We start from the raw sequence: 12,123 nt of genomic DNA, 5'->3' as shown, positions 1-12,123 counted from the left end.
TGTTTTGGTTGCATGATTATAATCAAATATTTTTAAACTTTTATTTTAATATATATTGTTTTATTTTTCAAAACTAATTTCTATAGGTATATTTGATCAACACCTTTTTCAGTGTAGTGTCCACAGTTTTATTCATGCTGATCAATCAGCATTTTAAGCTCTTAAGTTCTCTAAGAGCACGCGCGAACAAAAGTCAACTCAAAGTTTTTAGGTAAGAGAGAAGTGAATTGAGAAGACAAGAAACTGTTGTTTTTAAGAGAACGATGCTAACACTGATTCAATTTTGTTTTTATTGGCTATTTTAAAATAATGAAAAAATAATAAATCAAAAATCGATAAGTTAAACAATATTGTTAACCATACTATTATACATATTTTACCATCTAAAATTGACAAAAATAAATTTATTCAAAAAAGACAAAGTACATAGTTTTATAATAACAATTTTTATTAGGATCTTATCAAATACTATAACTACCAGCGAAATAAGTAATATGTCTTCAGTCTGCAAGGAACTTCCGAAAGTGCTGTAGAAATGCGCTCCCTACTCGTTTTTTGGCTATTTCTACTGACGGCGTTTATTGGCCAGACTTGGGGACACTCCTACCTGATAGTGAGCCACACTGCTTCCAAGTCCCATCACACCGTTTGCTTTGCTCTGGCCAAAGGTCTGATTGACGCCGGCCATGAAGTCACTTTGATATCGCCATTTCCGCAGAATAAAGCTATCAATAATTTTACCGATGTAGACACGCCGAATATTTTCACCGTAATGGCAGGTGAGTGTTAACAATTAGTTGTACTCTAAACGTTTTTCCCAGACTGTCACGTATTGCTTATCACCTACAATATGCTTAGCCGTAACTGATAAGCGAGTCGAGAGCGTTTGCCTAATTTTTAATGGGTCAACCACAAGTTGGTTAGCATGCCCATTTGTCAGAATAATTTATTTGGCGGAAAGATTTGTGCATAGATTATAACAAAATGTTTTTTTTTTTTTTTGTTTTTTGTAAAAATAATTAATAAAAATTTTTTAGACTTGCAGGGAAGTAAATTTTTGTTGGGTTTTAATAGATCTACTCAAAAGATATAATCCGATTTTTTTATTCCTACTCCGAAAGTTCACAAGTCTAGAATTCTGGAAAATGCCAAGAAATCGGTTGTGGCACGCTATCCAATACTAAGTAATATGGGATTGGATTTGACAGAAGGCCTTTTTAAGGATCCGGCGGTTCAGGAGCTCCTGGCTCAAAACCGAACCTTCGATGGAGTCATCTGTGAGACCTTCATGAACGACGCCCACTACGGATTTGCCGAGCACTTTGGAGCTCCATTGATCACACTCAGCACTTTGGGAGCCACAGGTTGGACCTCCGATTTGGTGGGCAGTCCATCACCACCTTCGTAAGTGCCGCATAATTTACTCCAATTCGGTGACCGCATGAACTTCTGGGAGAGAGCCCAAAATATGGGTTTCCAGATTTACGAATTCGTCTATCAGAACTTGATCAATCTGCCCAGACACGAGGTGCTCTATAAGAAGTATTTCCCAAACAACAAACTGGACTTTTATGAGATGCGAAAGAGTACTTCATTGGTTTTGCTGAACACTCATGTTTCGCTTAGCAATCCGAGGCCCTATTCGCCAAACATGATTGAAGTGGGTGGAATGCACGTGAATCGCAAAGAATCGAGTCCGCTCCCCAAGGATATCCGCGAATTCATTGAAGGAGCCGAACACGGAGTGATCTATTTCTCACTGGGTTCCAATCTAAACAGCAAGGATTTGCCAAAAGAAAAGCGGAAAGCGATTGTGGAGACCTTAAGGGGTCTCAAGTTCCGAGTTCTATGGAAATACGAAGAGGAAAACTTTCCCGACAAGCCGGCAAATGTGTTCGTATCCAAGTGGTTTCCGCAGGACGATATCCTGGCCCACGAAAAAGTGATTGCCTTCATCACCCACGGAGGACTTTTGAGTACAATGGAATCGATTTATCATGGCAAACCCGTCGTAGGAATTCCCTTTTTCGGGGATCAATTTATGAATATGGCAAGAGCAGAGCAACTGGGTTATGGAATCACAGTAAAGTACGCCACACTTACGGCTCCCTTATTCCGATCTGCCATCGATAGGATCACTACAGATCCCAGATATCTTGAGAAGGTCAGGGTCATGTCCAATCAGTTCCGGGATCAAAAGGAAACGCCTCTGGAACGAGCTGTTTATTGGGTGGAGCATGTGACTCGGCAAAAGGGAGCGAAATACCTAAGGAGTGCCTGTCAGGATCTAAACTTCATTCAGTACCATAATCTGGATGTGTTGGCCGCATTCTTTGCGTCACTTGGACTTATTCTTCTTTTAATACTACTTGCCGTTTGGTTTGTCGTTGTTAAAGTAAAAGGCAGCACAAAGCCCAAAAGTTCAAAGAAGAAAACTAATTAGTTAAAGAAAAAAATATATATTTTAGTAAAAAAAAGTCCTTCATAAACTAACGGCATAAAATTTACAAAAAACATATGTATGTGTTCATTAGAAGGTAAATTGGAAAAATTGGAAACAAAATAATGATAGGTGTACTTAATTTTAATTAAAGCAACTTTACCAAGGCAAAGCCTTTAAAAATTTCTAAGCAAACAGTAATTAATTAAAGATATATGAATAAATATGAAATATTTAACATATATAAAATAGAAACAATATATGTACATACATACTATTAACTTTTTTATCTCTGTAAGAAAAATAGAGATTTTGAAGATATCAAAACAAAAATAATTTTGTTGTCTATATTTAAAATAAATAAAATGCCTTTACTATCAGTGAACCTTTTTTGTTAAATCATAATTTAATTCTATCTGTTGCCAGAAAGCGTTGACAAACCGGAAAAACAAAACAAAGTTATAAATGCATACATGTATATACCAACCCCAGAAAGCCGGTAAACAAAACAAACCAAAGGGGAATCAAGAATCGAGGAGGAACCAAAAACCAAAACTGATAATGTAGGCGGATGAGAGCGAGAGTTTTTGGGGAGTTTTTCGATCGTGAGAAGCCTACGAATATCGAGAATATGTTTATGGCAACGTAACGATGATAGAACAAAACAATAAAGAGAGAACCTGAACATAGTGTCACTGTTTGTTGGAGAGATAAAGATAGAGACTGGGTGGCCAACACATGGAGACTCCCTCTCCACAAATTGGAACCTAACCCAACCGCTTATAATTACCTCATCGCGGGCACAAGTTAGCTCAGTTTATTTCTAGGCGCCAAAGTGTTCGCATATCAGCTCCACAAAATACGATCGGCGGCTGATGGGAACGCATTCAACAGCTGGACAGAATTAAGTGGAAATAAATGTCTAGAATTTGTCGTTTTTAAATCGGAAAAATGAAACTAACCCCGCGCCAAACGAGTTTTCTGGCTCTGTTGCTGTTTTGTCTGCTAAGTTGCGTTTCGGCCTATAATTACCTGGTGGTTAGCCACACGGCTGCTCGTTCCCATTACCATGTGGGATCCGCCTTGGCCAAGGGATTGGCCAGTGCTGGACACCAGGTCACCATTGTCTCCCCATTCGAGTCCAAGAAACCCATAAAGAACGTCAAAGATGTTACGGCCAAAGGCGTTTTGTCAATCATGCAAGGTGAGTTGAGCTAACAAATCGGTAAGAGTATTACACAATCAAGTGTGTTAATTTACTCACGCCAGTGTTATTGTCTATATCAACTAATGCCAATGCGATGACTTTCATTAACAAAGCTCAAGAAAGAACTTTATTGTAATGCAACAAAATATTTTTTTTATAAAAATCCTATAGTAATGGTCATGAGTTGTATATTATTTTGCACCATTTTTTATCAAGAAATAAGGTATAACATACCCCTGTCTGCAGACCATAAGCACTCAAGATTTTTTGTAATCACCAATTGCACAATTTTAGATTAGGTTATAACACTTGGTAACAAAATACAACTATTTTTAACATTTTGAGCTATTTCGCGCTTTTTGTTAATAATTATTATAATACAAAGTCTCTTTGTTTGCAAAATAGATGTTCCGAGAAAAAGTTTTAAATTTTATTGAATTTCTTTTTATAGTATTATGGGCTTAAAAATAAAATGAAAAAAATACTGACCCTTTTTGCTTTTCTTTCATCTTTAGGTAGAATGGCAAACCTTTTGGAATCATCCAAGAGACCAATAACCAAGCAGATCGTAGAATTTCATGAAATGGGCATTGAAATAACAGATATTTTGCTAAGTGATCCGGTTGTGGTGGAGCTGATGAAATCGAATCAGACCTTCGATGGTGTGATAGTGGAGGTTTTCCTAAACGAAGCCCATTTCGGATTGGCGGAGCATTTCAAGGCTCCACTTATCGGACTGGGTACTTTTGGCGCCATTAGCTGGAACACAGATCTGGTGGGTATATTTTATCAAAAACAGATATAAGGAGTTGCTGATTTAATGTTTGTTTCTGTAATTTCAAGGTTGGAAGTCCCTCACCGCCCTCTTATGTTCCCAGTGCACTGCTGAAGTTCAGTGACCACATGTCTTTCGCCGAGCGAGTCGGCAACTTGGCCTTCCTCACCTTCGAGTATTTCTTCCTTAACTACTTCTATCTGCCGCGCCAGGAAGTCCTTTACCGCAAATACTTCCCGAATAACAAACAGGACTTTTATGAGATGCGCAAGAATACGGCTCTTGTTTTGCTAAATCAGCACGTTTCCCTCAGTTTTCCGCGACCTTATTCCCCGAATATGATTGAAGTGGGAGGCATGCACATTAATCGAGTGCGCAAGCCGCTGCCCAAGGACATTCAGGAGTTTATTGAGGGAGCCAAGCATGGAGTTATCTACTTCTCGATGGGTTCCAATCTGAAAAGTAAAACCCTGCCGCTGGATAAAAGACATGCTCTAATCGACACCTTTGCCCAGTTGAAGCAACGTGTGCTGTGGAAATTCGAAGACACTGAACTGCCGGGAAAACCCGCCAATGTCTTTATCTCGGACTGGTTCCCACAGGACGACATCCTGGCCCACGATAATGTGATTGCCTTTATCACCCACGGAGGTCTGCTGAGCACCACGGAATCGATTTACCATCGCAAACCCTTCGTGGGAATCCCAATCTTCGGCGATCAGTTTTTGAATATGGCTCGTGCTGAACAAAATGGTTATGGAGTGACGGTGCTTTATGACGAGTTAACTGCCCCGAAACTTTTGGCAGCCATTCAGCGTTTAATTAATGATCCCGAGGCCACAAAGAAGGTGCGCGACATGTCCGACAGATATCGGGATCAGCCGCAGACTCCATTGGAGCGAGCTGTTTTCTGGGTGGAGCATGTTTCCCGGCACAAGGGTGCCAAGTATTTGAGGAGTGCCTCCCAGGATCTGAACTTCATCCAGTATCACAATCTGGATGCCATGCTCGTGTTATACGGTAGCATTTTATTCGTGTTATTCTGCGTTTTCCTGCTGATCCGTTGGGTGTGGCGTCTTCTACAGGAGTTGTTCATCAAGAAGTCAAGTCCCAAGCCAAAACCAAAAGCCAAGCAAAATTAAACTCATGCGAAAATTTAATTGAAAATCCATGACCATTCTGTAAATTATGGTGCTCTTTTATTTAATTTTAGTTTTTAGATGATTCAGTGGTGGATTTGTGTTGTATTTTTTTAATTTGCTCAAGGGAAAATCATTTAAATAAACGTTTTATTTACTAGTATACGTTTTTCTGCAAAATATCTTCAAACTTGTAACCATTTGATGTTGTTGGGCGAGCTCGTGAAAATTTCATTTGATTTTACAGTGGGGTTGTGCGGTTGCTTTCAGCCTGCGGCTCGAAACTTGTAAACTAAAATGGAAAATATTGTGAGCTACTATCGAAAAAATGCTACGTTGCCTTCCCATTTTCCTTCGTTCTCCTTTTTGATTCTTTCTGCTTTTAGTCCCCTTTATATTTTCACACGCTTACAGAAAACAACAAGAATATATATGCGTTGCCCTAAAAGCTTGAAGTTCTTTGTATATATGAAATAATTGTTTAAAATGTGTAATTAACATTCTTTGAAATAAAACAACTTTTAAATAGCAAATATTAATATTTACTATACTAACCTTGCTCTATTTCATAATTTTTGTTTATTATTTCTGCAAAGGGTATTTGAATTTTCGATCTGGTTCAGATAACTTTTCTTTGTTGGCTCCTATTTTATCCGAACCCCCCTTTTTCATCCTCCTGCAAGTTGCACATAGTTAACGCTTCAGTTGTAAAAATGCCCATCAGCGCGTTCAAATTTTTAACAGCAACCAACTGAGTGCCACGCCCCTACCCACTTTTCCGCCCCCTCCCTGCCACTCCCACACCCACGAAACGCCCACGGCTAAATGCTTTTATTTTCTTTGCCGTGAATCCTCCTGCTCTTCTCATCCTTTTCGCTGGCAAAAGGCGTGTAAAAGTTTTAGCCCAACTTATTGAAACTGTTTTGGGCCATGGCCGTGCTGTTGGAAAATCAGCGTCCGTCGCGGAAATGTTGGCGGCTTTAACGCCGATCCGGCTTAAAAGTGCAACCAACGAGCTATTGTTTTTGTGGCATTTTAGGCTTGCAATGGAGAACGATTTTGCTGATATCATAAACAACCATATATAAAAATAGTTACAATTACATATAATTAAAAAATTAATTACAAAACCTGAATCACGACAGCTCATTATGTAGGTTAACTTATAGTTGAAATATATTAAGTTATTAAAAGTGCAAATATAAGGCATTATATATAAACAAAATTGGATTGCATTTGGTTTTTTGTAACTTGTCGGGGATTTTTCCAATATTGACACAGAAACTAATTCCACAAAACACTAAAAGTTTTGTGACAAATTTCCGGGCACATAAATAGAACCTAAGCAAAACTTAGAGAAATAAATGCAGTACATTTTAAGCTGAAATTGTTTACTCTATTTCATATAAAGTAATTCTAATAATAGTATTAAATCGTTAGGATCTATATCTTATATCTTAATAAATAACTTAAGTTTAGTTATGTTAATATCAATAAAAATTAAACATTTTAAAAATATTTTTATCAACATTTGTCATCTCTAAATTATTAAGTATGATTTTTTACATGTAAGACCAAGAACCCTTTAAGCATCTGCTTTTCTGATTTCTTTGTTCTCATATAAAGCAGCTATACATCTGCACCACATCGTATTGTATACATTCTATATATATAGAGGCAAGCGACGATCTTGTTATTATGCCAGATCAGTTGCGATCGTCGCTGGGTAAAGCCCCAAAAGCAATTTCAACCTCAAGTTTACGTATAAATACGGGAACGGAAACCTTTACAATTTAGTTTAAGACAGGCGGCAAGATGTATAGGTTCTCAGTGGAACTGCTGGTTCTGCTGGCCGTTTCATCGGTTTTCTCAATCGAAGTGGACACTGACCTAGGACGAATTAGAGGAGCAAATCTAACCTCCAGATTGGGAGTACCTTTCCATGCTTTTCGTGGCATCCGCTATGCAGAACCTCCCCTGGGAAACTTACGATTCGTGAATCCGCAGCCCATTAAATCCTGGGCTCCGTCTACTTTTGATGCCACTGAGGATGGACCGATGTGCCCGCAACCATGGGACAATATGACCGATGTTTCCGAGGATTGTCTCCGGCTAAATGTGTACACGAAGGACTTGAAAGCCCGTCGCCCAGTTATTGTGTTTATCCACCCGGGTGGATTCTATGTTTTCTCCGGGCAGAGTAAGTACTTGGCCGGACCCGAACATTTCATGGATCGCGATTGTGTTTTGGTGGCGTTGAACTACCGACTTGGCAGCTTGGGATTCCTGGCCACCGGTAGCAAGGATGCTCCTGGCAATGCGGGGATGAAGGATCAGGTCTTGGCGCTGCGTTGGATCCAGAAGCATATCCACCGATTCGGAGGGGATCCCGGGAGTGTAACCCTCGTGGGTTATAGTGCCGGCAGCATCAGTGTGGCTCTCCACATGGTGTCGCCGATGTCGAGGGGTCTCTTCCATCGGGGCATCTGCATGAGTGCCTCTCCCTACGGACCAGTTCAGTACCAAAACAACGACCTTCGACTGGCCCACCGACAAGCTAAATTACTGAATTGCAGCCAAGAATCGGTCACCGAAATGGTGGAGTGCATGAGGCGAAAACCCTACTTGGATTATGTGAGCACCTACAATGGAATGTTCGAGTTTGGATGGAATCCTACGCTCAACTGGAAAATCGTTGTAGAGGAGGACTTTGGCCAGGAGCGCTACCTGATTGAAAGTCCTTTCAAAACCGCCAAACGGGGAGACTTTTACAAGGTTCCTCTCATTACGGGCATCACTGAGTTTGAATTTCTTTCGGGAGCATTCTGTAAGTAAAACCTATGAAGGGAATATTATATTTACTAATTATTTCTTTTAGTTGACCTACGAAATGAAAGCATTGTGAGCAAGTACAACCAGAACTGGGAGGATTTCGCTCCCATTGCTCTGATCTTGGAACGTAACTCAACCCAAACACGAACTGCCACTCGAGTTTTAAGGGAAAAATATATGCCAGAAAGCGTGGACAAACTGGAGTATCCGAAATCTTTAAAGGGTATGGGGGAACTTTACAGCGATGCCTTAATCGGAGTGGCTTACAACAGATTTCTTCGTCTTATGGCCCCGCACACACCGATTTACACATATCTCTTTAGATACAAAGGAAGATATAGTTTCTTAAAAAATCCTGATAACCAAGAAGCCATGGGTGAGCACTATTAAAAAATTGACCTACGTCTTGTAAATATTTATATTCTTCAATTGAAGGCCCCGTTCACCATGACGAGCTCTTGTACTTATTCCACGTGGGTCTTGTGAGTCCTCTATTTAAAAGAGAAGATCCCGAAAACTTTATGATTGAGCGTTTGACTCGAATGTGGACTGAATTCGCTCAAAAAGGGTGAGTATTATTATTGGCTTTATGTAATTTGTTGATTAATTTTGTATCTTTAGTGACCCACACAACAAGAACGATGAATATTTGAAAACCCTTAACTGGCCTCTTTATAATTCCCAAAATCAAGCTTATTTGGAAATTGGTACAAATTTTACAGCAAAAACTGGAGGATTCTTTCAAGAAAGATATCATATTTGGGATGAATTATATCCACTATCAAGCTATTCTTGATTTTATAAACTTTGATATACAATCAATATCAACTTGCTTATAATATTAATATTAATATATTTAATTGGATTATTTTACACAAATAATACTTTTTTTAATCTTAAATGGCAGAATAAGCTGTTTTATATCAAACATAATTTTTATGATAACATATCCAATGGTTGTTTAATAAATCAATATTAAATGCAAAATTAATTCAAAACATGAGGTGGTATAAACTATTTTACAGGGGTGCTGACGAGAGAAGTAGTGTAGGTTAAGAACAATGACATAATTTTTGATCCATTAAAAAGTGGAGGTTAGGGAATGTGTACGAACACAGCCCGATCGTGTTTATATCAAAAAATATCTAAGCTTGTTAGGCAGTGTGGACTGCAACAGTCGAACATGACGCATTGCCATTTACCCAGGCACAATTAAATTTTTTTCTGGTCCCTCTAGGACAAGGGCACCAATATGCCGACGTAACACATAACATATAAAAATAGAGGATTTCATTTGGTTCTTCGCAACTTGTCGGGGATTTTTCCAAGATTGATTCAACAGATTCAACAGAAAGCTAAAAGTTGTGAGATGAAATCCCGGGCGCAACATTAGAACCTTCTCTCTCTTACAATGATATAATTTTATTTTAAAGTAATACAATTTAAAATGTACAAAAATGTTTAAAAAAAATTTTAATTAGTATTTTTAATATATATTATTTATTCAAACAAAGAACCTTTTGTACATCTGCTTTTCTGATTTCATTGTCTTCTTTAAAATTAACTATACATCTGTGCAACATTGTGTTGTATAGCTTGATATGGAGATTCGCAATGATCTTGTTATTATGACAGATCAGTTGCGGTCGTCGTTGGGAAAAACCCCAAAAAACACCCTCAAGTTTACGTATAAAAAAGGCAACGAAAACCTTTTCAATTTAGTTTAAGACAGTCGGCAAGATGTACAGGTTCTACTTAGTGGAACTGCTGATTCTGCTGGCCGTTTCATCGGTTTTCTCAATCGAAGTGGACACTGACCTAGGACGAATTAGAGGAGCAATACTGACTTCTAGATTGGGAGTGCCCTTTCACGGTTTTCGAGGCATTCGCTATGCAGAACCTCCTTTGGGAAACTTACGATTCGTGAATCCCCAGCCCATCAAATCCTGGGTTCCGACTACTTTTGATGCCACTGAGGATGGGCCAATGTGCCCGCAACCATGGGACAATTTGACTGATGTTTCCGAGGATTGCCTCCGGTTGAATGTCTACACGAAGGACCTAAAGGCCCGTCGCCCAGTGATTGTGTTCATACATCCTGGCGGCTTTTATGGATTATCCGGACAAAGTAAATACTTGGCGGGACCCGAACATTTCATGGATCGCGATTGTGTTTTGGTCGCGTTGAACTACCGACTTGGCAGCTTGGGATTCCTGGCCACCGGAAGCAAGGATGCTCCTGGCAACGCAGGGATGAAGGACCAGGTCTTAGCCCTGCGTTGGATCCAGAAGTATATCCACAGCTTCGGAGGAGATCCGGGGAGTGTAACCCTCCTGGGTTATAGTGCTGGTAGCATCAGTGTGGCTCTCCACATGGTGTCGCCCATGTCGAGGGGTCTCTTCCATCGGGGCATCTGCATGAGTGCCTCTCCCTACGGACCAGTTCAGTACCAAAACAACGACCTTCGACTGGCCCACCGACAAGCTAAATTACTGAATTGCAGCCAAGAATCGGTCACCGAAATGGTGGAGTGCATGAGGCGAAAACCCTACTTGGATTATGTGAGCACCCACAATAGCATGTTTGAGATTGGCTGGAATCCCATACTCAACTGGCAAATAGTTCTGGAGGAGGACTTTGGCCAGGAGCGATATCTGATCGAGAGTCCTTTTAAAGCCGCCAGAAGGGGAGACTTCAACAAAGTTCCTCTCATAACGGGCATCACTGAGTTTGAATTCCTTTCGGCAGCACTCTGTAAGTAGCTCTCCCAATAAACTTACAAATAGTAACTGTGTGTAAAGTAACATTAAGATATTATTCCCTTCAGTTGATTTACGAAATGAAAGCATTGTCAGCAAGTACAACCAGAACTGGGAAGACTTTGCTACCAAAGCTTTAAACTTAGAAGGCAACTCAACCCAAACACGCGCTGCCGCTCGAGTTTTAAGGGAGAAGTATATGCCAGAAAGCATTGACAAGCTCGAGTATCCGAAATCTCTGAAGGGTTTTGGAGAACTTTACAGCGACGCCGTAATTGGAGTGGCCTATAATAGATTTCTTCGTCTTATGGCCCCGCACACCCCCATTTACACATATCTCTTTCGATACAAAGGAAGATATAGTTTCCTGAAAAATCCTGATACCCAAGAAGCCATGGGTAAGTTCTACTCAAAGATTAACCGAGGCTGTCTAAAAACAAATGTTCTATATTTTTAAGGCCCCGTTCACCATGACGAGCTCTTGTACTTATTCCACGTTAGTCTTGTGACCAAACAAGAATATCCCGAACATTTTATGATTGAGCGTTTGACTCGAATGTGGACTGAATTCGCTCAAAAAGGGTTAGTATTATTATTGGCTTTATATGATTGGTTGATTAATTTTGTATCTTTAGTGATCCCCACAACAAGAACGATGAATATTTGAAAACCCTTAACTGGCATCTTTATAATTCCCAAACTCAAGCTTATTTGGAAATTGGTACAAATTTTGCAGCAAAAACTGGTGGCTTCTTTCAAGAAAGATATCATATTTGGGATGAATTATATCCACTATCGAGCTTTTCTTGATTTTATAAACTTAAATATTATCCCAAAGGATATTATTTTTATTATATTCGTTTGCATGAAATATTAATATTTTAAATGTTAACTAACAAAATAACTCTTACCCATACAAGCCCAATGTATATCTTTTCACTAACCATAATAAATATTCCTTCAGTGCATG

At 39.4% G+C, this 12,123-nt stretch overlaps 4 protein-coding genes across 4 annotated transcripts; all 4 read left to right on the top strand.

Moving 5' to 3' along the window:
• The first annotated feature begins 94 nt into the window (after window positions 1-94).
• LOC108087056 (UDP-glycosyltransferase UGT5) lies at window positions 95-2,443 on the top strand. Its single transcript, XM_017184232.1, is given in 3 exon segments — window positions 95-211; window positions 455-779; window positions 1,122-2,443. Coding segments are annotated over 2 exon segments (1,566 nt in total). The 5' UTR covers window positions 95-211; window positions 455-535.
• An 806-nt stretch (window positions 2,444-3,249) lies between these two features.
• LOC108087351 (UDP-glycosyltransferase UGT5) lies at window positions 3,250-6,111 on the top strand. Its single transcript, XM_017184691.2, has 3 exons — window positions 3,250-3,644; window positions 4,163-4,422; window positions 4,491-6,111. Exons 1-3 carry the CDS (start codon window positions 3,392-3,394, stop codon window positions 5,562-5,564), a joined length of 1,587 nt encoding a protein of 528 aa, XP_017040180.1. The 5' UTR covers window positions 3,250-3,391; the 3' UTR covers window positions 5,565-6,111.
• Window positions 6,112-7,295: 1,184 nt separating this feature from the next.
• On the top strand, window positions 7,296-9,380 carry LOC108087302 (juvenile hormone esterase-like). Its single transcript, XM_017184621.1, has 4 exons — window positions 7,296-8,388; window positions 8,440-8,769; window positions 8,829-8,961; window positions 9,015-9,380. Exons 1-4 carry the CDS (start codon window positions 7,377-7,379, stop codon window positions 9,187-9,189), a joined length of 1,650 nt encoding a protein of 549 aa, XP_017040110.1. The 5' UTR covers window positions 7,296-7,376; the 3' UTR covers window positions 9,190-9,380.
• A 753-nt stretch (window positions 9,381-10,133) lies between these two features.
• LOC108087303 (juvenile hormone esterase) lies at window positions 10,134-12,121 on the top strand. Its single transcript, XM_017184622.1, has 4 exons — window positions 10,134-11,148; window positions 11,222-11,551; window positions 11,612-11,735; window positions 11,789-12,121. The coding sequence occupies exons 1-4, from the start codon at window positions 10,134-10,136 to the stop codon at window positions 11,961-11,963; spliced, it is 1,644 nt and encodes a 547-aa protein (XP_017040111.1). The 3' UTR covers window positions 11,964-12,121.
• The last annotated feature ends 2 nt before the right edge of the window (window positions 12,122-12,123 follow it).

The sequence above is a fragment of the Drosophila ficusphila genome, unplaced genomic scaffold (genome assembly GCF_018152265.1).
Source record: "Drosophila ficusphila isolate 14025-0441.05 unplaced genomic scaffold, ASM1815226v1 contig_791, whole genome shotgun sequence".
Classification (NCBI taxonomy): domain Eukaryota; kingdom Metazoa; phylum Arthropoda; class Insecta; order Diptera; family Drosophilidae; genus Drosophila; species Drosophila ficusphila.
This window is presented reverse-complemented; position numbering and strand designations above follow the sequence as displayed.

Excerpts from the sequence above, each read along its gene's own strand:
- LOC108087351 (XM_017184691.2), top strand. The coding sequence starts at position 3,392 with ATGAAACTAACCCCGCGCCAAACGAGTTTTCTGGCTCTGTTGCTGTTT. Across the intron at positions 3,645-4,162 it reads CGTTTTGTCAATCATGCAAG|GTAGAATGGCAAACCTTTTG; the intron begins GTGAGTTGAGCT and ends TTTCATCTTTAG. Across the intron at positions 4,423-4,490 it reads TTAGCTGGAACACAGATCTG|GTTGGAAGTCCCTCACCGCC; the intron begins GTGGGTATATTT and ends TGTAATTTCAAG.
- LOC108087302 (XM_017184621.1), top strand. The coding sequence starts at position 7,377 with ATGTATAGGTTCTCAGTGGAACTGCTGGTTCTGCTGGCCGTTTCATCG. Across the intron at positions 8,389-8,439 it reads ATTTCTTTCGGGAGCATTCT|TTGACCTACGAAATGAAAGC; the intron begins GTAAGTAAAACC and ends TATTTCTTTTAG. Across the intron at positions 8,770-8,828 it reads TGATAACCAAGAAGCCATGG|GCCCCGTTCACCATGACGAG; the intron begins GTGAGCACTATT and ends CTTCAATTGAAG.
- LOC108087303 (XM_017184622.1), top strand. The coding sequence starts at position 10,134 with ATGTACAGGTTCTACTTAGTGGAACTGCTGATTCTGCTGGCCGTTTCA. Across the intron at positions 11,149-11,221 it reads ATTCCTTTCGGCAGCACTCT|TTGATTTACGAAATGAAAGC; the intron begins GTAAGTAGCTCT and ends TATTCCCTTCAG. Across the intron at positions 11,552-11,611 it reads TGATACCCAAGAAGCCATGG|GCCCCGTTCACCATGACGAG; the intron begins GTAAGTTCTACT and ends TATATTTTTAAG.